Here is a 25,292-nt window from a genome sequence, read left to right as displayed (position 1 = left end):
GTTAGCACGGGGGGGAATAGCCGGCGGCGTTAGCGCTGGCTCGGGCGGCACTGCTGAGAGAGAAAGAAAAGAAGGGAGAGAGGGAGAGAGGGAGAGAGGAACGTGAGGAGGAGGAGGGCGGAGATCGGAAAAAGAGCTCCCACCATCCATCGCTGGATCGTCATCTGTCTCGAGAAAGAAAGTGTACATTTTTAATCATTTTAGTACAAAGGCAAAAAAAAAAGAAAGAAAGGGGGAGTTGGGCGACTACAATATAATAGCAATGGCAGCAAATTTAATTGGGTCAGATGCAGAGAAAAGAAAGAAAAGAAAAACATCTGCTGAAAAAGATGCTGAGCTGTGGCTTGGGCTGGGCCGGGCTGCGCGCGTGCCGGTGCGACGCTATCTCGACATCGTCCTCCAGGAGGCTCAGGTCTAATCCCGGCGCCGCAGAGCGAGGCGAGAACTCAAACTGTCACCCCGTAGCAAATTGCACCGCGCCGCGCAGAACCGCTGAGAATGCCCTCTACTGTACAGAATACCTTCAGCTGCGCCCAACCGAACCAATCCTACTGCGGTCTGAGGTCTTCTAGCACAGCTTCCAGAGGTTCTGCCAGAATCCAACCCAGGCGTCCTGGTCAGAATTGGTCCAGTGGGGCCTACTGCTGCCAAAATGGCCACTGATGGAACCCAGGTCAATGTCACTGGTGGGAAAAGAGAAAGGAGGAAGAGGAGGAATGAGGAAGAGCCACATCCCATTAGGCTCCACAGAGCATCATTTCCAGGGTCAAACATGGGAAACAACGTCCAATCACCAGTCTCGTTGTGTACTGTACTACGACAGGTAGCCCCACATATGAGCTGAAGCTGTTGCCGTGGCGTACATTCAAATAATTCAATTTAATTTGACATTCTGAGTTCCTGCTCTAGTGGAGGGATGTTATCATATATTATGTTATACTGTACTGTGGAACTACAGGAAAACTATCCGTTATATTTGCATGAATGTTCCACTTCCAATCCATTGAGAAAAAACTCTTCGTACAATGAAAATAAAATAGCACTGTAATATGTAATTGTAGGAAGCATATCTGTACTATATATACACATCAAGACTATCTCTCTGTACTATGTAAACAGATCTATACTTTCTGTCTTGATTGTGAAAATACAGAAAGACTATCTGAACTGTATAAACTCAGTCAGACTCAAATGTCCTGAGACTTTCATTGTGTAACACATGAGTACCGTAAGACTATCTGTTCGATACAAATACAGTACGGCTACTTCTCTGTACAGGAGGACCTCCTTACTGAAGCGTGTTAATTGAGGAAAGATGTGCTGTGGAACCTGACAGAGGAGGACTGTCTGAAGCATGCTTGTGAGAGGACCGTGCGTAAGCAGCTCCAGCAGAACCCGGAGGGGACGGGACTGAGGGCTTCGAGCTCCACTCACAGACACGCTGAGAGAATTTAGCAAGAGAACGTCATGACTGTAGGAGGGGGAGGAGAGAGAAGGAGGGAAAAGAGAGAGTAGGGGGAGAGAGAGAGAGAGAGAGAGAGAGCGAGAGAGAGGGAGGGAGAAAGAGAGAGAGTGAGACAGAGAGAGGGGTGGTATATTGACTCAATCCAGCAGCAGCTGTTCTTCAGTGAGAGAGACAGAGGACGTGAGCGAAGATGGAGCAACGAAGCAGATGAAGACTGTCTTTAGGTAGGTGAGTGTGTGTGTGTGTGTGTCTGTCTGTGTGAGAGTGTGTGTGTGTGTGTGTGCACATGTGTGCCTGTGTGGGTGCGTGTGTGCCTGTGTGTATGTGTTTGAGGGTATCTATCTGGTGCTTGAAAATGTGCGTATTTTGTCTGTGTCTGTGAGTGCGTGTGTGTGTGTGTATGTGTATGTCTGTGTGTGTGTGTGTGTGTGTGTGCACATGCGTGCTTGTGTGTGTGCGTGTGTGCCTGTGTGTATGTGTTTGAGGGTATCTATCTGGTGCTTGAAAGTGTGCGTATTTTGTCTGTGTCCGTGATTGTGTGTGTGTGTGTGAGTATGTGTGTGTATGTGTGTGTGCAGGCATGTGCATGCCTCTGTGTATGTGTTTGAGTGCATCTATCTATCCGCTGCTTGTAACTGTGCATATTTTGTTTTTGTCTATGAATGTGTATGTGAGTGTGTGTATGCGTGTGTGTGTGTGTGTTTGTTTGTGTTATGTATGTGTCTGTCTAATATGAGTGTGTGTCTAGTGTCCATGAGTTAGACCATGAGGGGCATAGTGTGTATATATATATTTATTTATTTATATGTGTGCGTGTTTGCATATGGGGAATATTTTCTGTGTGTGTGTGTGTGTGTGTGTGTGTTTGTGTGTGTGAGTTCTGCATTCACTATATTTGTATTAATAAAATGATGATGATGATGATGATGATTATTATTATTATTATTATTATTATTATTATTATTATTATTGTGTATTCTATTTCTATTTCAGGTGTCATCTTCCCCATACAAAATCCCTTTTGTACATTCTACAGTACAGATATTAGATATAGGGACTGAGAGGGAACAACAGTGCATTAAAACTGCACTGAGAGAAAGAGCCAACTCAGTACAGTACAGACAGAGCAGCTACACTACAGTCCGTTAACAGTGCCCTGGGACAGTTAATATTACACAGTTATAGATATTAGACTCTACGGTAAAAACATTCTGTGACTCATCAGGCACTTATACCCACCGAGAGAGGGTTAAAAGAACAGCTATACTGACTGACAGAGCTCTGAAGAAAACGTGAGGGTTCGAGAGGAGGGGGGGAGAGAGAGAAAGAGAGAGCAAGAGAGAGAGAGAGATAGATAGATGTCCACACCTCTCTGCTCCCCACCCTTTTCACCCTTCTGTCCTCCCCTCCTCATCCACCCGTCCACCTCTCTCTCTCTCTCTCCGACCGTCCACCCTCTCTGCCCGCCTCTCGCCCGGCGATGAGCCTGTCCAAACCGCACCCGCCTCAGACGCACTTCCTGCCCCGCTCGCCGCCCGGAAACCCTTCCTCGGCCCTCTCGCTGCCCGCCGCCGACCCCCCGCTGTCCCCGTCCCCCGCCCCGTCCCCCGTCAAGATCTCCATGCAGGAGCACTTCGCCATCAACGTGTGCCCCGGCCCCATCCTGCCCATCCCGCAGATCTCCGACTTCTTCCCCCGCTTCCGCGACTTCCCCTCCACCCCCCCGCCGCAGAGAGAGAGGCAGCCGGAGAAGGACCGAGAGAGGGACGGAGAGAGGGACAGGGAGGGCGAGAGGGAGAGGGAGGAGGTGGAGGAGAGGGAGACGCAGGAAGTCGCGGACTCCGATGACGACGACGAGAGTAAGTCGGCTCCATCTTCGCGTCGCTGGTCGCTGGCTGGTTTCTGTGCGTCCGTGAGCCCACGTGTCCGTTTGAAGTTGTTTTTCGCGTGTGTGTGTGTGCGTTTGTGTGTGTCACACTGGTTTTGCCTGTTGCCGTCCATTGCATTCAATGTGTAGTTGGGCATGCACTGCTCTGGCCATACATCAGTACATTGGTACTTTAATGTTAACTTTCATGCGTAACTTTGTCAGTCTATATATGGTTTGTAAAGCTGTGTGTGTCTTTGTGTGTTTCTGGTGCTGATGCAAAAGTAAGCTACATTTTGTAATTTTGTGGTTTGCTCACAGTGGCTTCCTTTTTCCATTTATCAAAAACAATTGCTGGGTTTTTTGTGAGGATGTTGGAGTCTGGTTTGTGTCCCCTTGTCAGACAGTGTCTACTTCAATGTGTGTTCATAAAAGCACGGACATTATATGATCTCACCCTGAAAATGTTAGTTCCCCCATTGCTAGGAAGTAAGCATTAAACGCTCTGGTGACTATTGCTGAGAGTTGAAGGAGTTCTCACATGTTATTGACTACAAAACCACTGGCGTTTGTAGGATTTCAGTTAGGACGAGACTAACTTAAGACACATACATCAATCAACAAACAGGGACAGAAGCCGCAGATGCCAGGACTACATTAACCATAATTCCATTCACCCATTCACCAGCATCAGCGGTCCTGGAATGACAGAGATGTTTTCTGGTTTTTGTTTCATCTTTACTCCTAAATACATAATTGGACCAATTACCACATTACATGAATTCAGGCAACTGTGAGTATTTAGGGAAATACTGAGTACTTACTGTACACAGCCACCTGCATCGATTCAATGTGATGATCGTTTGTCTGACTATGTAATCATGAGCTCAAAGAGAGGGGGAAAAAAATAAGGTACAGTCATCTCCGGTACTTTCAATTTGGACTGGTGGAAGGTGGGGCGCACCCATAATTCCTATCTGCTGATTACGTAATGCAGTACGTCAAGCTAATTCAAAAAAGCCTACGCACGAAAGCTTTTTGAATTGAATGCTGACAGCAGTACTTCAGTGGAGCACTTACATGTGGCTGAAGAGCTCTGTGGGGGGGGGGGGGAGCTCTACATTTCCATAATTTTACATTTTCCTTGCATGTGGGTGTAGGGTTTTGCGCTTGCAAGCATTAGTAAACACAGAAGTATATTTCTTTGTTTTCCTTGTTTGTGTTCAATGAAAAATCGCTTCATCCAGTTGGGGGGGGGGGGGGGGTAGTCTTATAGTTTGTTACCTGTGCCGGAATGGGATTACCTGAGATCCAATCTCTAGCTCTGCTCAGGCGAAGCATGGATTTATTCAGTACACAGCTTTGGCTGATTTCATGCTGGGGATGATTTCCCTGCAATAAGGCACAGCAGCATATCTTATTGTGGTGTCCGCAGAGGCTCACTGTGACCCATCCCTGAAGCTTCTGTGCCAGAACACTTGTTTTTTTTAATTTTTTTTTTATAAGTTACTCACATGGAAAATTTGAGCTATTTCTTGAAAGTGTTAATGGAAAAATGAAGGAAAAAAAAACATTTTAATTAGAAACTGTCACTTGTGCACACTGGTAATCTGATCTGATTTGCATAGACCTGCATGTTCAAAACCCCTCTGTTGATTGTGTTAATTTACATAGCCCAGCGCAGGAAGCTGAGTAAAAAGCGCAGGCAGGGGGTCTATGGCTCCAGGTTCGAAGGCTGGGCTGTGGCATTAGCCAGCTATTAAGTAGGAAAATAGGAAAATAGTCTATTGAAATACAGTAAAATTTAAATATTGAATAATACTGTCTACATCTAGTTAGGCTAAAATGCCTATGTTTTTTGAGCGGTAAATGCATATCACATGCTATACGGTTAGCCAGCTATGACCGGGAGTCCGCAGTGCTCGGGCGTAGCTGGTCTCGTCCTGCCGAAGGAGAGCGTTTAAGTCAGGCAGGGCAACTGCTGCGATAGCTCCTTCCAGTGACATGCCAGGCATGTGCTGGTCCCCCACACCCCCCACCGCTTTTTATCAGTGAGAGCCAGGCCTCTCTCCTGATCTCCTGTAGTACTGTGTGGTCCGTAGGCTGACAAACTCCTCACTAACCCCGGGGCTAGAGCATCAGAAGAGTCCACGCGGGGAAGTTCAAGGGTGGAGGTGGAACAGCAAGGCCACTTTTGGCTGTTCTGCGTCAGAATTTGGCAATTCTACAGCATGTTTTTAACTTTAGTTAAATAGCGACTTGACAAGTATTGTGTCACCATCATGTTTCCTTTGAGGACTGCATAATGTCTGGTTGATGGGCACAAGAATATTGATGTATGGAAGAGAGTACATTTGAGAGCGTGAACACCTTTTGGTGATGCTGGCTGGCAGAAGCACACACACACACACACACATCAATATAATGGATTGAGTTTGTGCTGTACAGTTGGATGGTGAACGTATTGATTTATTTTGAAATTGAATGAAGTAAAATATAAAAAGAAGAAAAGAGGAATCATTCCAAAAAAAAAAAAGAATTAATAAAAAAATCAGTTCAGATGAGGACACCGTTAAGCCTGCAGTTCTTAGTAGTTGCGGCAGGCTGTAGTCAAATGCACCGAAGAGTGTTCATTCTTCTGTTGTCATTGTGTGTTTCAGCGTATCTGGGTACTTTGGAATTCACTTTGCTGTTCGATCAAGAGAGTAACTGTCTGCACTGCACTATAGTCAAAGCGAAGGTAGGTGATTAACTATACTCTGTTCTATCTATTGTAACTTTCTCCCTGAGGCATCCCTATTTAAGGCATGTATACTTCACACTTCCCTGTACTTCACATATACACATCGCCACTGTGCTGTACTAAGAGTAAGTTTACGGTACTGTACAATAATGTAACACAAAATTGTGTTATAACTTGTTCTCATTAAACGCACCAAGCCCCAGAATATATCTAACAGCTGTGTGCTCTGTCCTTGAAAAGTATTGAGAATTTTGTAAAACATTTTACCATATTCGGTTTGATTAAAACTGGGTAAGAAGTCTGATGCGGTCGCTGTTTTCATTTCAGGGCCTGAAGGCCATGGACTCCAACGGTCTTGCCGACCCCTACGTCAAACTGCATCTCCTACCAGGAGCTAGCAAGGTAATAATCAACATTTTTATTAAGATTGCCTTTTGTAATTAAGGATACCTGACACAACCGGTTCAGGGATGTCACTGCTAACACATTATAGCTCCACCGAGCTTTGGGCTCATGGAGCTTTAACCCCCCCTCAATATTGCAATCCAATTTTTAGCTCTGCCTCAATTTAACATTTTGAGAGGCTACAATGTCTGCTGCTCACAGTTTTGGATTATGTGCCTTAAAGAACCCCAGAGTGTCCCATTTGCTCTGTCTGATGGCAGAACCTGCTGGTGCCAACAAGATGTTGGATTACAGCTGTGTGAGTGAGAGGCCGTAGACTCTGTGAATTATAGAAACCATTTTTGAGAGGAGGGAGAGAGAGATGGAGAGAGAGACAGCGAGAGATCATTCTGAGGCTTTGGCACGGATGGCCAATGACATCATCGGCATGGATGGAGTCGTGCAGGTAGAGTCAAGACCAAGGTGGTCTGCTACCTCTCAGGCTATTTTTCCTTCTCACTCCTATTGTATTCCTCCTTGTGTATCTCTCCCTCCCTCCCTCTCCCTCTGTCACTATCTCTCTATCTCTGCCTGACCTGCAATGACCTTGAAATACCCACACACTGTTGAGTGGAGGTAGAGAGCGAAAGGAGGAGGGTGGGAAGCAGGGATGGAGAAAGAGAGAGAGAGGGAGGAATAGAGGGATAGAAAGAGAGAGAGAGAGAGAGAGAGAGACAGACGAGGGGATGACAGCAGCAGGTGGTTGTCATGGAAACAGGAAGGATTGTTACACAAAGCACGTCAACGGCAGAGTGGAGAAGGAGAGAGAGAGAAAGAAAGAGGGAGAGAGAGAGAGAGAGAGAGAGAGAGAAGGAGAGAGACCTTGCGATAGGCAACGTAAATATCGACAAATAGGTTACGCTGACCGTCTGACGGAGCGTTAAATCACCTTGACTCGTCGCCACTGGGGACGGTGAACACCGACACCACAACCAGCCACGAAAAACAACACCAGAACACCTGCGCCTGACGCCTATGCATGATGTCCCAAAAAAAAAAACAAAAAAAAAAAAATACAAAAAACACCCCGCAGCCGTGCTGTTCCGCTGTCATAAGGCTCAGCCATGCCGGGAACGCACGGACAACCCCCCTTCAGATCTCCCCCAGGGGGGGGGAGTCCAGCGGAACAGACAGCGGAGTTTCTCGCACGAATGATAAAAAAACAAGCTCTGGCCATTACCCACACTGGCACCCGCTCAGAGCCCGGAATCCACGGGCGTGTCGGGGCTGCGGTGCATTGGCATTCCGACCAGGCAGTGCAGTCGAGGGTGGGGGGGTGGGGGGGTGGGGGGGGGGGGGGGATGCTGGCTGTCTGCTCGCCGTCACGGCAACGTGATCTCTGAGTCAGAGTCTTGCTCGGGTGTTTAGCTCTCTGCGCATAGGGAAGCAAGTGTGAAAGAAAACAGGATTGAGCGGGTAGAGAAGCCTGGGGACCAGCAACGGGGAACGGGGAGGGGAGGGGAGGAGAGGAGGAGGGGAGGGGAGGAGAGGGAGAGGAGAGGAGGAGGGGAGAGGAGAGGAGGAGAGGGAGAGGAGGGAGGGGAAGGAGAGGAGGGAAAGGAGGGAGGGGAGAGGAAAAGAGAGGAGAGGGGAGAGGAGAGGAGGGGAGAGGAGGGGAGGAGGGGGGTGAAATATTTATGGAAAGCGGGGAACAGCATGGAAGGAGACGTGAAGGAGGAAGTGAAGCTTTGGGGAGAAAAAATGGATACATACCACGCGGTTCAGAAGGAAGGATGGGGGAAAAGAGGGGAGGCAGGGGGAGGAGAGGAGGAGAAAGAGGGGGAGATAAAGGAGGGCGCGTGCGGAAACGTGAGCGCCGGGAGGAGTAAGCGGCGGCGCTCTAAGGCGGCGGAGATACCGCCACGGGCGTGACTTAGGCTCGCCGCGACTCAAAGCTGCGGGACGCAACGCGCCAGCCGCCAAAACGCAGCAAAGCCGCCAAAACGCAGCAAAGCCGCCAAAACGCAGCGAAGCCGCCAAAACGCAGCAAAGCCGTCGCAACAAACACATTCATACGCAGAGGCAGAGAGAAACACTGTATGAGAGACGCACACAAACACAGGGAAGCACGCACGGAGGTACACGAGGGATACAATGTACAGTAGAGCAGGACTCTCTGACTCGTTAGTAAGACGATGCAGGGAGGCCAACACACACAGACCATACAGAAATTCAGATTTGTATTCAAGCAATTTCCACGTGTATGTATTTTGGTCAACTACACGGATATTGTAGAATCCACCTTACGCACAGTTACTAATAATATGAGCAACATTCTTTGAACTTAAATTGGGGCAGGAAGTGGGGGATGGCATGAGATGAGACGGGGCGGGGGACCAGGAGGGGGGGGTGCGCTCCACAACACTAAACACAGCGCTAAAGACCTGAAGCTACCAAAGCTGAACAAACAATGCTGGGCTCAACGGGAGAACAGAGCCAAAACAATATAAGGAAAAAAAGGAAGAAAAGGAATAGAACACGGGGATCAAGGTGCCCTTGCGAGGATTGTGAACAAATCCTCGGTAAGCTTCCCGTATGCTTTTTGGATTTCCCCCCCCAAAACGCTCCCGGACGATGCTAAATGAACCCATCTTGATTACGGCGGAAAATTAGCCAATCAAGCGAGAGGGGTGGAAGACGTTTCCTCTCACGCTGTGGCCTGGGCCCCGGGTTCATCGGGGGTGGGGGGGGGTGTCCCTCCGAGCAAAAAAAAAAAACACACCTGCTGCGATTACCCCCTGACTGCGGTAAACTGCGGGTGTTGAATATAGCCACGTCCGTGAAGTGAGGGAGTTAGTCATCGCCCCAAAAGCATTAATAACACAGTGGCCCCGTAAGTATGCGATGCCGCTCCCCTGCACTGCTTAATCACTGTGTTTACTATCTGCCCACACGCAATTTGCTCTGGTGACACACGGCCATTCCACTTGATTTTGGATCCGGGCCTGGTTCCACAACCAGCAGGTCTGTGAGCGATAGGAAGATAGAATGTGTTGTTCAGTTTTTTTTTTTCGAGGGGGATGGGGCGGGGGTGCTGTTTTCCTCTCTCTACTCTATAAAGTAGGTAAGCAGATGCAGAGATGGTGAAGAATTGCTTGAGGCTAAAAGATTACCGAAGCTCCCTCCCTTCTGCTCTCCCCCCTCTTTCTCTACCTCCCCCTCTCCCTCTCATTTTCTCGCTCTCTCCCTTTTCGCCCCAACATCTCTCAGGCAAACAAACTGCGGACCAAGACCCTGAAGAACACCCTGAACCCGGTGTGGAATGAAACTTTGATTTACCACGGAATCACTGCTGCTGACATGACCACCAAAACACTCAGGTAGAGGACTACAACTCCCAGCATGCCCCTCTTTTCCTAAATACTCACGCGCTGACTTCAATTCTGCCTGTTTACCTGTTCACTGGCGTAATAGCTACAACGACTAGCATCTCTTCTTTACCAACCACCCCTCCATCCACCCCCACCCCAACCTTTCCTGACCAGTCATTCAGGTCCTGCCTACAATTCCCATACTCCCCCGCTCCCCCCCTCATCCTAAGCTCTCAAACCATTTTCGCAGCTCTCAGCACCCCCTTCAAAAGTACTCAGAGCGCACCGGGTAGCGCCTGGCTGACTCACAGTATCGCCGCCGCCGTGTACGCGTGGCATCAAGGGGCTGAGACGCGGGGCCCAACATGGCGTCCGCTCCCCCTGCCGCGACCGCCAACCGCGCTCAGGCACAACAGTCGCAGCGGGAGCAAGGGCCCCTCCCCCCCTCCCCCCCTCCCCCCCTCCCGCCAACCGACCGCGCCACCAGGCGCAGCGCGGACCAGGGAGGAACATGTTAACCAGCAGCGCCCGCTCCGGCTGAGCTCCGGGCCCCAGTGCCGCAGAGGGAGGCGACAGACTCGCTGAGGCTGAAGGATTTATTTAGCGTCACGAGTACTCTCTCGGCCTTCGCCCGTTCTGACGGGGGAAAGGAACTGTGAATCCTGGGACAGCGCGAATAAAAAAAGCTTACAGAATATAGTGTGCGAATGGAAAATATTTTTAACTTTTAACTGAAGCGTTTGGGTTACGTCCAGCCATTTGTATGCGAAGACAGGAAGCATTAATACACTGACAAAGAAAATATGAAAATATACTAATTGAATAAATATCTAAAATCTGAGCTAGGCTGTAGCACAGTTGATCAGTTGGCACATGCTTGAGCAGCAGTCGAGAAGCATATATTCTATTCCTCGGAGTCACTGTCTCACTCTAAAGTCTTAGCTTCCATACCCAAAAATATCTGTTCACAGGCCACAGTGGAGCATCATGGGGGCACAGACACGATCTTCTGTTTTTAGGGAAGAAACCCTGGCATATAAACACTCTTTATCATCTCCTGGATGTTCTTAATATCCTGTGATATTGACTTTCTGCCTGCTGGTGCTCTGGGACGGTGGCATAGTGAAAAATACAATGTGGAAATTAATTTTCTTTAAAAAAGGATTGAAATCAATATTACGGTCCAGTGCTCTAAGTGATGATTCCAGGTGCATTAGGTGTTGACTTGTGTGTGTGTGTGTGTGTCAAATGATGGGCCCTAGAGGGATATGTCATCAAACATTCTTATGCTCCTATTTTTTTTTTCACAAATTATTGGATCAAATTGTGGTGTACGTGTCGACTCTCTGTCACAGGCTGTGTGTGTGCGATATGGACAGACTGGGGCGCAACGAGTTCATTGGGGAGGTGATGGTGGCTTTGAAGAGGCTGAGATTCGGGGAGACCAAGAAGTACAACATGGGCCTGGAGAGGCAGGCGCAGGTAAGGAGGCTAAACCAATGGCTGCTCATCACTGTGCGTTCAAAGCAAATGGCCGTGTCTGAATCTGCCCACTTGCCTACTATTGAGTATAGTTGTTGAGTACACTGGATGAGAAAGTTGTTAAGTAGGCGAAATGTTATTTGTGGGGTTTCGCTGAGTATATTCACAAGCTTATTCTTCAAAAAAGTAAACGTCCGTTTTGGACCGAAGGTTAATTAAAAAGAAGAAGGGGGGAAGTTTTGCTGATGTTTTTGTTCCATAACAACAACAGTGCGTGAGCATGGCCGCAGTACGGTTGAAAAATAGCATGGAGGATATTTTTCACGCACTAAAAAACACACTAAACAGGTTGCAGACAGAGGTGCAATCGCTGTTCTGAAAGTGCCATGGTGGGTAATCCAACCTCCAGACACGGGGGAGTATTTGCATACGCGCCTTTCGTCTAATTGCCTCAGATTAATTTACAGTAAAGGCTAAAGTGATATACATCAGCAAACCATCGATTTGCAGACCAGCCATCCTGAACCGGAGCACTCGCAACGAATCAGCTGAGGAGAAGCAGGAGGAAATTATACTGCCAATTAAAAACAGGGAAATGCGTAGATCGCTAGGATGAGATAAAAAAAACGCTCTCAATTTGAATCTCAATCCGAGAGAGTGACTGGGAAAAGGGGGGTGGGGGGAGTGAGAGAGAAGGGTGTACCATTTGACATTTAGATAATCTTTTTTGTGTCAGTCAAACCAAAGGCATTTTTCAGTCGCACAATTCTCTTTCAATGTTTCAATGACAATTTCATTCAGTGCCCTGCCATCTTTAAACAGACACAAATTAAAAATAGTGATGTAAAAAGCCTGTGCTTTGTAATAATTACAACTTGCGAGAAATTACTGTGTTCAGAGTTTCCAATTAAGTGTGATTTATTGTAGAGAGTAAATGATAATCAATACTGAAGAACAGCGTGGAAAGAAAGGCAGGTCAAAAAAAACAAGAAATACTGCAATTTGTGTGTCTTTATTTAGACTTTGAGGAATCATCCATGCTGTTCACCAGTAGTTACATAATCACTCTCCTATCACAGTGACAGTAACCACTAGGGGTGTGTTGACCTTGCTGCAGTCATACTTTTGTCAGTTGTTTTGTTGTTCCATAGTCGGATATTTTTTCAAACGTTTTTCTTTTTCTCTTGCTGCTGAATATGATATTCATTCATCTGTTATGTTCAGTGGTCTGTAGAACTAACCATAAAAACTGATGACAGGATAACAGAATAAGGGTGAAGGAAATGTTATTGCAATGCTTTTTTTTCTTTGGAAAATAATGAACTTTTAAAATAGCTATGAACCCCCCCCCCCCACGTTTTCACAATGTGTTACATAATTCTGCGCACGTGTTTTGCAAAATCGCAATGCCTGAATGAGCCCAGCTGCAAGGTAGATAGATAGCTAGCTATAAATAAGACCAGGATAGCTTGCTAAATGAAAATGAAAATAGTTCACCTCAGCACAGTGCAGGCCAAAGAAACATTTGATAAAGAGCAAGGTTTTGCTTACTTGTGGTACCTAGCTTATTCCCTGCCTCCTCTCCCTTGCTTCCTCGCGAAGACTGCAAGCTAGCTGCCGCAATCAGACCTCAAAGCTATCGATGCAAAACAACCAACACTTGCACTATTAATCTCATGAGACTGATTTAATGCAGCAATGTACATGAAAACAGAAATGCATAGCTGGCGATACTTTTTGCTTGTTTGATAACAAGGCTGAGAGACAGTGAGAGTAGCAGCGGGGTGGATGGACTGAAATATGCCCTCCAATCAGGGCTGCCAAGGGACATCCAGGGCCAGGGCAACATTTTCTCTGTGTGTATCATGCAAAAATATTTACCACAAATTCTTGAAACCATTCGGTGCAAAAGTGTGTGTGTGTTGGGGGGGTGGGGCGGGGGGGGCGTGTACAGTAAATGTACGTGTATGTCTGCAAGTGGGGAACTATTTTAGTGTTTATGCTCCCTCTTTCCTATCTCCTCAGCAGAACAGAGAGATGAATATCCAAAACCAAGAGCAAGGCACACCTGTGGCAGAGGAAGAGGTGAATTATTATTATTATTATTATTATTATTATTATTATTATTATTATTATTATTATTATTATTATTGTTGTTGTTGTTGTTGTTGTTGTTGTTTTTTATTGCAGTTACTGTGCTTTATGTTTTCATTGTTGTCAGCATTACTGTTGTCATCATCGATGCTTTCGTAGGGCCATCATTGTCACCGTTCCTGTTCTGGCTGTCACTGACAGGGTCATGTGAGCGCCTGGCTGTTTTTCTGTTGCTATTATTGGCTGCGTTCCCTTTCGAAGGCGGCCGCCTGCTACCTTGTCGCCCAGGTAGGCAGCTGCCTTCGGAGACAGCTGCCTTTGCAGCGTCACGGTAACCTTTCGCTCACGTAACCGCCTAGGAAGGTCTACGTCGCTCTGCATTTGTGCGTCTTGCCTGGGAGCTGATTATTTGCCACAGAGGGCTTACGGTCTGAAAGCTAAAGAAAAAAAAAAGAAAAAAATACGTTTTAAAACAATCTCTTTAGCTAGTGAGCTCCATGATATTTTTTTTTTTCCTGACCCGTTCTTCCGACCTATATTCCCCAGAGTCTGCTGGTTAAAGTATGTTAGCGAGCTCTGTGGGCTAGTATGGGGATGGGGATAATCTTATGGAATACCCTACGAATGGCAAAAAGAATCTGACCTAATAAATGTGTATTACAATAAAAGTATATATTTGTAGGCATAATTACATCCACTAGCAGCGTTGGCATGGGGGGGCGCAGGGTTAACTGGGAATGTTTTCCTGGGAAGGACTGTCTAAATAAAGAAGCAAGAAGTACTTCCCAAGAATACATCTCTTTCCATTAATTGCTAATAAATTTAACTTAGTAAATGCAGTATTTTATGATCAAGTCTGCCATTTTTCTCATTATCTCCTTTTCTGTACTACTCTGTCTTTTACGGTTTTGCGGAAAGAACAAATACCAAATATTTGTTCCAGGGCCTGACGTTTCTGTTGGTGCCACCGTTCACCGCACTCATAAAACGCCTTCCGGTGTCCCCGCCCGTTCACAAGGGCCCCAGTGAGACGGGGTGCAATTGCTTTAATGGAAGTGAACCTTTTTAAGGACATTGCTGAGATTTATGGCACTTCCTACCTGGTGAAGGATATGTCTCATGCTGCCAAATCATTTTTACTTCCTGCCTTATTATGCGACATTTAAGTCAGTGTTTTGCCAAAATGGAATGCAGCCATTGTGTCGCCTTAGTGCTTGTCGATCATTTTCGCCATTAGTATCTTGTTGCTAAAGGATTGCTAGCTATTTATTTGCTGTTCTTGTTGTGATGCTGAAAGATTTCTGGCTGTTTTTTTTCTGTTCTTATTGTGTTGCTAAAGTATTGCCAGCTGTTTTTTCATGTTTTTGTTGTGTTACTAAATGATCCCTTGCTGTTTATTTTACGTTCTTATTGCTTTGCTCAAAAACTGCTAGTTGGTTTTTCCTGTTCTTATTGTGTAGCTAAAGGACTGCTAGCCGTTTTTGCTGTTGTTCTTGTTGGTGTTATTGTGCTGCGGCAGCGTTGGGGGCCTGATGTTTACTAAGGGATCTGTCTTTCATCCCTCAGCGGGGCCGTATCTTGGTGTCTCTGCTTTACAACACAGAGAAGCAGGCTCTCGTCGTGGGGATCGTGCGCTGCGCTCACCTGGCTGCCATGGACTCTAACGGATACTCTGATCCCTTCGTGAAGATGTGAGTGGGGAGAGAGAGAGAGAAAGAGGGAGTGAGAGAGAGACAGAGAGAGACAGAGAGAGGTGGGATGGGAAGTGGTTATACACAAAGCTTATTTTTATGATTTTATTTTTATATTATTCGTCTTTTTTTCCTCATTGTTTTGTTATCTACCGCTGAACCTTGCTGTATTTTATCGCTCTTTGGTGGCTATTTTCAATGTGATATTTGTGAACTATCCGTGAACTCTTTCTGTGGATTTATCTGGGAATTATGACGCACTTTTGCGGCAGAAATGTGCATTTGCCATGCCAGTAAAACGCTGCTGAAGTGAATGTGCGACAGAGCGCAAGAACTGTTCGGGATGAGCGAGCGGGGAATTGGCTTTACGGCATTCTTTACCTCCAGCGCTTGTGCGCTGTTTTTTTCGGCAGAGTGTGTTCTTTATTACTAAACACCAAGAGAACCGTTTTTCTTTCCCTCTTCTCGTTCCCCGCCCCCCCCCCTCCCCCGCCCAGTCCAGTAGCTGGCGTATGGAGTGCCGATTTGAGCACTCTGTCTCCTCCACATCGGGGCACGTTTTTTTTACCCCCTCCCCCCTCCACCGCTGTGAATGATTTATGAGCCGCAGACAGGATTTCCGCGACGTGGCGGGATTGCCTTGTGTTTGTGGTGTCATTGCCCCGCTATTGTGTTTGATGTGGTGCGCGGCGGCGGCGCCGGCGGTGGTGGGGTCGGGGGATCGGTGCCTTCAGACCCCGGCACTAAATCAGCCGCAGGGTGATTCCGGGGCCCGGGAGCCGCTCTGCGCAGCCACGAGCCGGGAGGCGGCAGCGACGCGGGGCCGGCCTTGGGAAAAAGCAGCCCCCAGCGGGGCTGTATCTCTGTTTCAGTGGGCTGTGCGGGAGGTTTAGTGAAGTCTAGCGAAGCCCTGCGTTCGATATTGGCCATGTTCCTGCCAAGCCTGGGATATTACGATTTAGTTGTCAGGCTTTGGCCTCAGCAGTTATCTTTTTAAATGAAATTTAATGTTAACTTTGTTCGTTTGAAGACTTGAATGTAGGATATGGGGACTATATTTATGGGTCATAATTTGATGGCGATGAATGCTTGATATAAAGCTTGATGTAGGCGTGATATAAAACTGTTTTTATGCCCTCCGTCCCTCCCCTCTGTGTGATGGAGCACTCCCCAGCCCTCACTCAATGAACAATCGCCCCAGCTACACTCGATGCGAGCTCCCTTTTTCCCCAGCCCCCAACTCCCAGTCTACCGCACCTGCAAAGAAACACTTCAGCTCCGAAACAAAACGCACAGCGCTCCTCGAAATAAAATCTCACACTCTGGAAGTTTCCAGCCGACAAGATCTCGCACGTTGCGATTCGCCGCCCCCCCCCGAGAACTGCCTTCCCACGTTAGCGGAGCGGTCGTCACGTCCGCGAGAAAGCTGCTCACCTACAGCCAGTGCCAGGCTGCCCCTTTAGAGCCCTAAACCGTGCGCCATCCGAGGTGACGCATTGCCACCTTAGACTGGTGTGAACCCGGCTGCTGAATCGCAGACAGGTATTTCAAATGAGGTGTCATAAATACTGAGCAGCGTTACCAATCACACGGCTGAAAGAAATGGCATTTTATTACTTACCTTACTTGCCATCAATACTTCCCCTTTTCTGATGTCAGAAATTATCATAAAAATGGAGACCCATCAATTGTCCCTGATAGAGCCTGGTGGGTGATGTTAAAAAGTCAGGGGAAGTAGTAAAAACCAGTGAGATTTGCAACTTCACTTCCTGAGAAGGGGGGGGGGTTGTTTATTCCCCGAGGAGGGTCTGGGGGGTCTGGAGGGTTCAGGGTTTCCTGAACATTAATTCTTTAATTCTCTCTGTCAAGGATAATTCATTTGACCTAAATTCTCTGAAAGACAAAAACACCCTTAGCAATCTCTGCATGTATTTTCTTTTTAGCTGCTGTTTAACGGCCTCTGACATATACTGTACAGACTCCTAGTCCTGTCTATCATACAACAATCAATTTTTGAAAAGCATGAATTGTTGCTATTTCATTTACACCCGCAAACAAAGTGTCATGAATGTTCAGGGACCCTTCCGGTTAGATTCTCATTCATTCTAGAATGAGTGCGAAACAAACATGTCTCACGAACAATTTTAGAATGTATTTATAGCTCCAAACAAACTGCCAACGTAACGGAAAAATGCTTCAGACACGGCACATGCAAACCTACTAGTAGCATCCCTTGGTTGTTTCTCTTTAGTCATGACAAAGTGTTTAAAACAGAAATGCACTCCCCATTCATGAGATAGTAAAATGTGGCTTTGAATAGTTCAGAGTTGGAACCAAATTGTCAGTTAGCCCACTTTAATACAGGGTCAGTCAATGCTGTGAAAATTGACCAGATGGTAAAGCTTGAGGCTGGAAAACTACTGAAAGGTTTAATGTCATTTGATGTGAAACTGTTAACAGGTAACTGTTAACTTTTTTTGAACATATGACCAAGGATGGTATAACATTGGAATGATCTAGTTTTCTTCTGGATTACTATAACTGCTTTTTTGACCCTGATCAACTACCAGGGCCCGTTTCTGACAGTACTGCTCCAGCAGCTCTTCCTCACTGACTGCAGAACCAGGTCATTTGTGCATAACAGGAACCGGTTTTCCTTGTCCAGCAGAATTAGTCCGGGAGTTGCTCTAGGCTACTCTGACACTGAGGGAACAGGGAATAGAGCTTGGTATACAACCGAGGACATCTGACCGATTCCAGAGTCAGTGTGAGTAACAGCTTCATCCATCACACCGCAAGTTCAACTACAGAGGGGGGAAAAAAAAGAAACTCTCCAGGGATGGCCCCTCTGGTCTTGGCATTCAGCATATGCAGAGGAAGACATTTCTAGAGGTTCCCTGCTTGCTTCTGCCTCATGCTTGACACGATGCACAAGGTGTCCCTCTGAATGTTAACGTGGTCTTACATCTCAGCTCCAGAGCTGAGCCGCTCGGCCTAACAGGATGTCCTGACATTGGGATTGCGTGTCTGTTTTTCAGAATTTATTCTTTCACTTGGTCTCATGGTAATGACTACCCCATTGTATTTTTTTCACTCTCAGATGAAAAGGGCCCTTTGGCTGGTCTCCTGAGTGGAACCCTTTTTAGTTTTTTATGGAACCCTCTATGGTAGGTGTGAAAAGTGTGAAATCTCCCAAACTGAACTGTTCTGGGGGTAGGTGTCTCTATGGAATCGCTGAGGGGCCTTTTAAAACCCTTTCATCTGAGAGTGTAATTGTCACAGATTGCTCTTGTGGAAAGAAATGAAAACATTTTGTAAATGTAAGTAAATTAACTGAGTACATTCGATAACATTCAGTCCATGCTGTGTCAGTGTGTCTGGCTGTTTCTTCAGCTCTCATTGATAGTGATGTATTCTGTTTGAGGTTCAAGGAAGGGCCTATTTCATGCCTGAAAGCCCTTTCCCCTCTGAACCCGACTGGTATCACAGCAGGTTGCGAGAAACAGAAAGAGAGATGTTTGGGGCTGGGAGGGGTGGGGGGGGGGCAAACTGCTGTGCACCCTCTCCTTTACAAAGTAAGTGAGCAGATGAGCAGGGTGAGCGTGTGGTATGCCCCGGGGGAAAAGAGATAAATCTCTCTTTCTTTCTCTCCATCGCCCTCTCGCCCCCTCTCTTTCTTCTGCTCCGTCTGCGTCTGGGAAATTCTCGGCTGGGGAGGAACGCTCTCTGATCGATTTTTTGGCTTTGATTTTGTGGAATGATGAAAATCCCTGTTATTTTTCTCTCGCAATTCCACCGTCCTCATGCCTTCTCCCCGCCCACTCTCTTCTATTTTTTTAGATTAAATTTCAATTTGTTTTGCTGGCATGGCGACCATACGTTTGTGTTGCCAAAGGTCATAACACATAACACAAATACAATAAAATATCACACAACAGGATCCACAGTAAAATCTCCAGTGTTAATTCAACTCTAACAGAGTACATATGCATCCAGTAGAGAAGTGTTGATTCATCACTGATCATTTTACTGCATAAACAACATAAAAAATGAAGAGGCAATATAAACCTAAAAATACAGCGTTATGAAATAAGTAAGGCACTGAAATGGAAACACAAATTAAAGGAAAATCGGGTATTATTGAGGAAAATATAATTACAGTGATCAATTTGAAGCGCAATGCTGTTTTAGACCTGGGATATTTATAGGTCTTTGTGTGGAAAAAAAAAATAGCCATCTTTTTCTCTTTCTCACTGAACACCCTCTCTCCCAGAATACTGCAGCCTGACATGGGGAAGAAATCCAAGAACAAAACGTCTGTTAAGAAGAAAACGCTCAACCCGGAGTTCAATGAGGTTCGGCCCTTTTTCCTCATTACCCAGTAAAGATTTATTCCACAGCATGGCAATTTACCGTAATACCACAACCGAGGACTGGTGGCTCGCGTGCTTCGGCATGTGTTCCAGTTGATTTGGTTCCTATAATCAGCTGATTCTTATCGCCAGAGCATTTTAGAGGGATTTGTCATGGTGTGCCCCAGGAGGCCGCGCTCACGAGATGAGATTGATTCTTCCATCTGCGATGGCTGCGTTCACCGGCTGTGTGTGCGAGCCGTCAAATCCTTCACCGCGCTCTCCCTACAGGAGTTTGTGTACGATGTTCCGCACGACCAGCTGGCCAAGAAGACCCTGGAGATCTCGGTGTGGGACTATGACCTGGGAATGAGCAACGACTTCATAGGTGAGAGAGGGAATGAGGAAGAGGAGGGGGGTGGGGGGAGGGAGAGCTGCGGGGGGGTGGGGGGGGTGGGGGGCGAGTGGAGAACGAGAAGTGGAAGAAGAAGGTGAGAGAGGAAGAGATGAGGAGAGTGTGAAAGGGTGGAAGGAGATGGAGGGGATCCTCAGGGGATGGGGGGGGGTGGAGTTGAGAGGTATGGCGTCAGTGAAGTGAATAGGACAGGAAGTTGTGAGTTCCATACATTGGAGAGCAGTCAGGAAATTTAAAAAAACAACTAAAGGCTTGGGGCCATATCCATTCCTGCGGTGGAAATGACTGTATATGAATAATCAGCCGTATGCTATTTTCATCTGTGGGGCTATAAATGACACAGAATGTGTGATTCGCATAAATGAGAAGGCCTGAGAAAACTGTCTATGGCTGTGATAATTATGCTTTCAGACGGTCGTTTTTCTGGCTGTGAGTATTTTTATTTTTATTTCAAGCAGTACCAGTGCCAGAGCGAGTCACTGTGCTTACTAAGGCATGCGTTTATTCGCAGTGAGACTCGCTGGTCCGATCAGGAGCTCGGCAAAGGGGGCGGAACAGGTGCCGCCTCGTCTCATGTGCATATAAAGTATTTATAACCTGTGGATACGAGGCTAGACAGAAAGGTGGAGAGGGGGGAGAGACACAGCGGTGGACAGGGGATAGAGGAGAAGGAGAGACAGACGGAAAAGATGAGAGACGGAGACAGAGAGGTAGTGTCTGTGTCCGTTCTGCTTAGGGGCTGACAGAGATGCATGGTGGCCTGTGTTCCCTCTGAGGTGATTCTCCTGGACCACCTGGCTGTGGGAAGAGCCTGGTCTGTGTGGCAGATGCCCTGGTGTAGCTAGTTCCACAATGGAACAGCTGCGTGTGTGTGTGTGTGTGTGTGTGTGTCCGTGTGAGTGTGTGTAGGTGTGTGTGCATGCGTGTGTGTGTGTGTGTGTGTGTGTGTGTGTGCGTGTGTACATGTGCATTTTGCGGTGTGGGTTTCTCTGTGACAGTGCGCCAGCAGAAGAATCGATCGGCGGTGCCGGTAAATTGGACGCGCCGTGGAGAGGCCTGGGTCCCTGGGGGAGGTGGAGAGACAGGTTTTGTGACAGCCCCTGCAGGGGTGTGGGACAGCCCCTCCACCAGACCGCCCTGCACCTGTCCGTCCCTTCAGCAAGCCCACAGGGCTCTCAGTAACAGTGGCAGGCTCAGTCTTGGAATGCTCTACAGCAGCAGGCAGCAGAGGAATGAGTGATCAATTGTTTTCATCCATTTTCTGGAATAATAAGACTCACCCCTCCCCTTCTGTTTCTCTCTCTTCTATCCTTTTCTCTTTCTCAACATCTCTCTCTTTCACTCTCTCACTCTCTCAGGAGGAGTGGAGCTGGGAATCAATGCTAAAGGAGATAGGCTGAAGCAATGGTTCGAGTGTCTGAAGCACGCGGGGAAGAAAGTGGAGTACTGGCATACTCTCACACAGCAGTGTGCCCCCAGCAGTGACTGATGCACACACACACACACACACACGCACCCACACATACATACACACATACACACATGCACGCACGCACGCACACACACACACACACGCACACACACACACATACAAACAAACAGGCATGCACACATACAGGAACACACCTTGATGCAAACCCCCCCTCCTCCCACAAAAACACACACACACACAAATATATATAATAACTAACAATAAATGATATCCAGATAATTCAAATATATATCTTCTGGCTAATTACCCACTGCACAGTAGCTGCAATAATAATAATTATAATACTAATAATACTAATAATAATAATAATAATATTAATGGCAACAGTTTATATTAAGTGTCTTTTTTACGGACATTTTAAAATGCACACTCAGATGTTATTTTTGTGGATGATGTTTGTGTTGATTCAGCAGCCTCGGAAACAGCGTTTCCCCGAGCCTGCCTTCGAATTTGCGCTCACGTTCGTGATTTCGCCGGCGTCATCGTGAATGTTACACGCCTTTCCTTCCCCCCCCCCCCCCCCCCGACTCCAGCATGCACACCTAAACTTCGGAAATGAGTTTGGACGGTCGTTAAGTGTACGTGTGTGTAATTTGCACGGTAGTTGCTTACTTATACGTGAGTGTTGAGAGGGACACTTTGTGTAAAGGGTTACCACAGCCGGCTGTGATCGCGGGTCCTAATTACAGCCTCCGTCAATTCGACTGCAGTCGTTTCGGCAGCACAAGATTAAGCACAACGCATCCCCATCTGTTCTCGCACGCGGCTGTGTGTGCCCCCTTCCTTCGTGCGTGCCCCCCCCCCCCCCCGTCGAGTTATCCGGTCGCTCTGTAAAAATCCGTGGGTCTGTCTGTCTGTCTGTCTGTCCGTCCGTGTGCCTCTCCACAAATCGTCTTTGTGTCCGTCCGTGTACCGAGTTCGTCCGTCCGCCCGTCCGTCAGCATGCACATTCAGCTGTAAGCAGCGAGGAGCATGAGAGAGAGTGAGAGAGTGAGAAAGAGAGGCAGAGAGAGAACGAAAGGGAGGAATGGAGAGAGAGAGAGAGACTGCAGTTCTATTTTTTGAGGATACATTAATATTACATTAATAGAAATATTATATATTGTATTATTTATTACATATTTAATGTACATCTAAGCCATACAAGGTGAGGTACATTCTTCCATCAGTATAACATGCTCAAGTTGCTGTGATGCTGTAATGAACCTGTATCAGGCCATGAAGGAGGAAAAGAGAGTACTATGCCTCTGGGGTGGGATTTGGGGTACAGCACAGCACTTTCTGTGTGTGCGCATGCCTGAGCGTGTGTGTGCGTGTGCATGTGCGTGTGCACGTGCGTGCATGCGAGCAAGTGTGTGCGTGTGTGTGCATCTGTGTGTGTGAGCGTATGTGTGTGTGCATGTGCATGTGTGTGTGTGTGTGTTCATGCTGAATTCAGACTGCAAGGACATCCAGCATGGAAGCAGGATTAGGCCGCCTGTGGGACTGGGAGGACTCGTCTTCTCTCTGCCCTGGATTCTGGGTGAAGACGGGATTTTGCCACGCAGGATGAGTCCCGCTGCACCGGCCCTTTAAGAGACTGAGGCGGTGCTTTGGGGACAGTCGTGGACTACATTCAGATCCGAGCGCGTCACAGCGATTCTGAGCAGGGGAGCCGCAGCCTAACTGGAAAAGCTCAGCGCATTGGCAATCTTCTCCGATGCGGCGAAAGAAAGAGAATGAACTGGGGTTTAAAAAATAATAATGAAAGCACACCAAACACACCCACAGACATTATTTTTGTCCTCCCAACAAAGAAAAAAAAAATGAAAACATCTTTTGGTTTTGAACATCGAATGGTTCTGTTTGGCTATTGCATTTGGCTTCATTTTATGCTTGTTAAAAAAAAAAAAAAAAAAAAAAAATTGGTGTGCAATTATATTGTGACGGTACCGCTGAGGACCACAGTGGCATTTTTGCGCCAGCCCTACGTTACTGTGAATGGAGAGACTCGGCAGTGTCCATGCCATCCCGGGTATGGGGTGGCACCACACTGCGGGCACGCATGGGCGAGAGAACCCAAACCTACAGGACGGTAGCAGGGCCTGGGTAGGGCCCGCAGGCCCTTGAGTTCCACGAGTTTGACGCACCCTGCTGTAGAAGCACATCCATGGGCACACGGGACCGCTCCCTGTGCCTCTATGCACTTGGGAATAGTGATGTGTGTGTCGTCAGTAATGCAAACGCTCATTTCAGAATCCAGCATGAAGAGGATTGTCTCTCTCTCTCTATCTCTCTCTCTGTCTCTCTCTCTCTCTCACTGTAACTTTAAACTGCTGAGTGCGGCAGTTACCACAGACATTGTTTCATGGTACAGCCATGCATGTGTGAAGGGTGCTGTATTGCAAGCCCTATTTCTCTGATAGTAATAACATTGCATTATTTGTTTTATCATTTATGTTTTTTTTTTTTGTTTTTTTTACAGCTGCACAATTTGCTGTTAATTTAGTTTCTTTTGTTTCTTTTTTTTGTACTGGGTGATTCAGGGTACTGGATTTTAATTCATCATACTAGTATGTTTTTGCTTGTTTTGTAATCTCAACTGCCGTTTTATGATGTCTCAGACTCCTCTTTAAAGGAGGACGATGCAGGAACAAAATGATTTAAAAGGATTTAAATTGGAAAATGTGTGAAAGAGCCTAGCTGAAATTCGCAGCAGCATTATGCAAACGTTTCACTCACGGAAAAGGTGTGTGCGTACCCCAGTCGCTGCCCTGTACTGTCACCCGACTGTCTTCGTGGAACATGTGATATGGCTGCCATCATGTGGTGGTTCTATGTAATTACAGCTCAAATAAACTGAATCTGAACAGCGTTGTGAAGCCTGGGTTTGTGTCGTGCTAACTGACCTCAACATTTAATTAGCACGCAATGTGCAGACACACAAACAATTTCCATGAATTTAATTGACTATAAAGTCGTAGAACATACAGGAATGGTATTCTACATATGAGCGCCCTCTGGCTTGGAGAAAGTCAACAACACAATGGAAAACGCTACTTGAGAACACCAAGAACACCACTGATTTAATTGTAAGTGGACTTTAATTGTTCGTGGAAAATTTTAATTTTCACTTACATTCTGCAAACTTTGCAGATGCCCTTGTCCAGTGTGAAGTAGATGGCTTTTTTTAATTCATTTTTTAACATACCATCAATTTATACAGGAGGATATTTTTACTGAAGCAATTCAGGCAAATCACCTTGCTTAAGGGTACTAGTACAACAGTGTGCCACCTGGGAATCTCCAGCCCCCCGTTCCCCAAGCTTTATATTACACTGCCACCAGTCTGCCATTACACTCTCTTGATATCTTTCCAAATAATGCATTGAGCAATGAGAATAATAACATTAGCATTTAGCTGCAGTCATATTTTACAGCGGTGAGACAGCAGAGTGCATTTTAGAAAATGGGGACGGATGTTTGGATGTAATGACGCTGAATAAACAGGGCTTGTTTAGGTGTGATATCAGGACATTTTTCATGTTTCCAGTACTTTATTTTTTTTCCTCAGTGAAATTTTGCTCAAGTAAATAGATACTAAATTGCTGGTATAGCTTCTCCTGAAGTATTAGACCCAGGTTCAGCTCCTGCAAAACAGAGATAGCTGTTGGAGCCAGAGCGGAATCCAAGTTGTAGGTCATAGCTTTTTAATCCCTTGTGAACCACTGCGTTTATGCCCTTGAATCTGAAGGGCCAGAACTTTGATTCAAGGGGGGGGGGGGAAACCCTAAAACTTGCCTCTGTGAATATGCTGCTGTAAAATAGTGAATTTGTTTACAAAAATAAAAAAGGATAATGCTAGCCGCAAGGGCATCAGCTAAGGAAGTATAAATGTGTTTTCCATTTACTGCGAGATAAAGAAACCTTCAATGTCATGGCACTGTAACCGCAGTG

The 25,292-nt window shown here is 46.7% G+C and overlaps 1 protein-coding gene across 3 annotated transcripts; it reads left to right on the top strand.

Annotated features, from left to right (window-relative positions):
• The first annotated feature begins 1,505 nt into the window (after nt 1-1,505).
• doc2g (double C2-like domains, gamma) lies at nt 1,506-24,205 on the top strand. 3 transcript variants are annotated; one of them, XM_064334875.1, is made up of 11 exons: nt 1,506-1,689; nt 2,459-3,324; nt 5,993-6,072; nt 6,403-6,477; nt 9,730-9,839; nt 11,186-11,312; nt 13,341-13,397; nt 14,973-15,097; nt 19,371-19,452; nt 19,741-19,837; nt 21,223-24,205. In XM_064334875.1, the coding sequence occupies exons 2-11, from the start codon at nt 2,946-2,948 to the stop codon at nt 21,351-21,353; spliced, it is 1,263 nt and encodes a 420-aa protein (XP_064190945.1). In that variant the 5' UTR covers nt 1,506-1,689; nt 2,459-2,945; the 3' UTR covers nt 21,354-24,205. The 3 variants fall into 3 exon arrangements, with proteins under 3 accessions (XP_064190945.1, XP_064190943.1, XP_064190944.1); XM_064334873.1 differs by having other exon boundaries at nt 1,514-1,689; nt 13,338-13,397; XM_064334874.1 differs by having other exon boundaries at nt 1,514-1,693; nt 13,338-13,397.
• Nucleotides 24,206-25,292: the final 1,087 nt, after the last annotated feature.

Source organism: Anguilla rostrata, chromosome 5 (assembly GCF_018555375.3).
Source record: "Anguilla rostrata isolate EN2019 chromosome 5, ASM1855537v3, whole genome shotgun sequence".
NCBI lineage: Eukaryota > Metazoa > Chordata > Actinopteri > Anguilliformes > Anguillidae > Anguilla > Anguilla rostrata.
This window is presented reverse-complemented; position numbering and strand designations above follow the sequence as displayed.

What these genes read in the sequence shown, in the direction of transcription:
- doc2g (XM_064334873.1), top strand. Translation starts at nt 2,946, where the DNA reads ATGAGCCTGTCCAAACCGCACCCGCCTCAGACGCACTTCCTGCCCCGC. An exon ending in TCTGATCCCTTCGTGAAGAT is followed by an intron (nt 15,098 to 19,370) that starts GTGAGTGGGGAG and finishes CCTCTCTCCCAG; the next exon opens with AATACTGCAGCCTGACATGG. An exon ending in AATGAGCAACGACTTCATAG is followed by an intron (nt 19,838 to 21,222) that starts GTGAGAGAGGGA and finishes TCACTCTCTCAG; the next exon opens with GAGGAGTGGAGCTGGGAATC.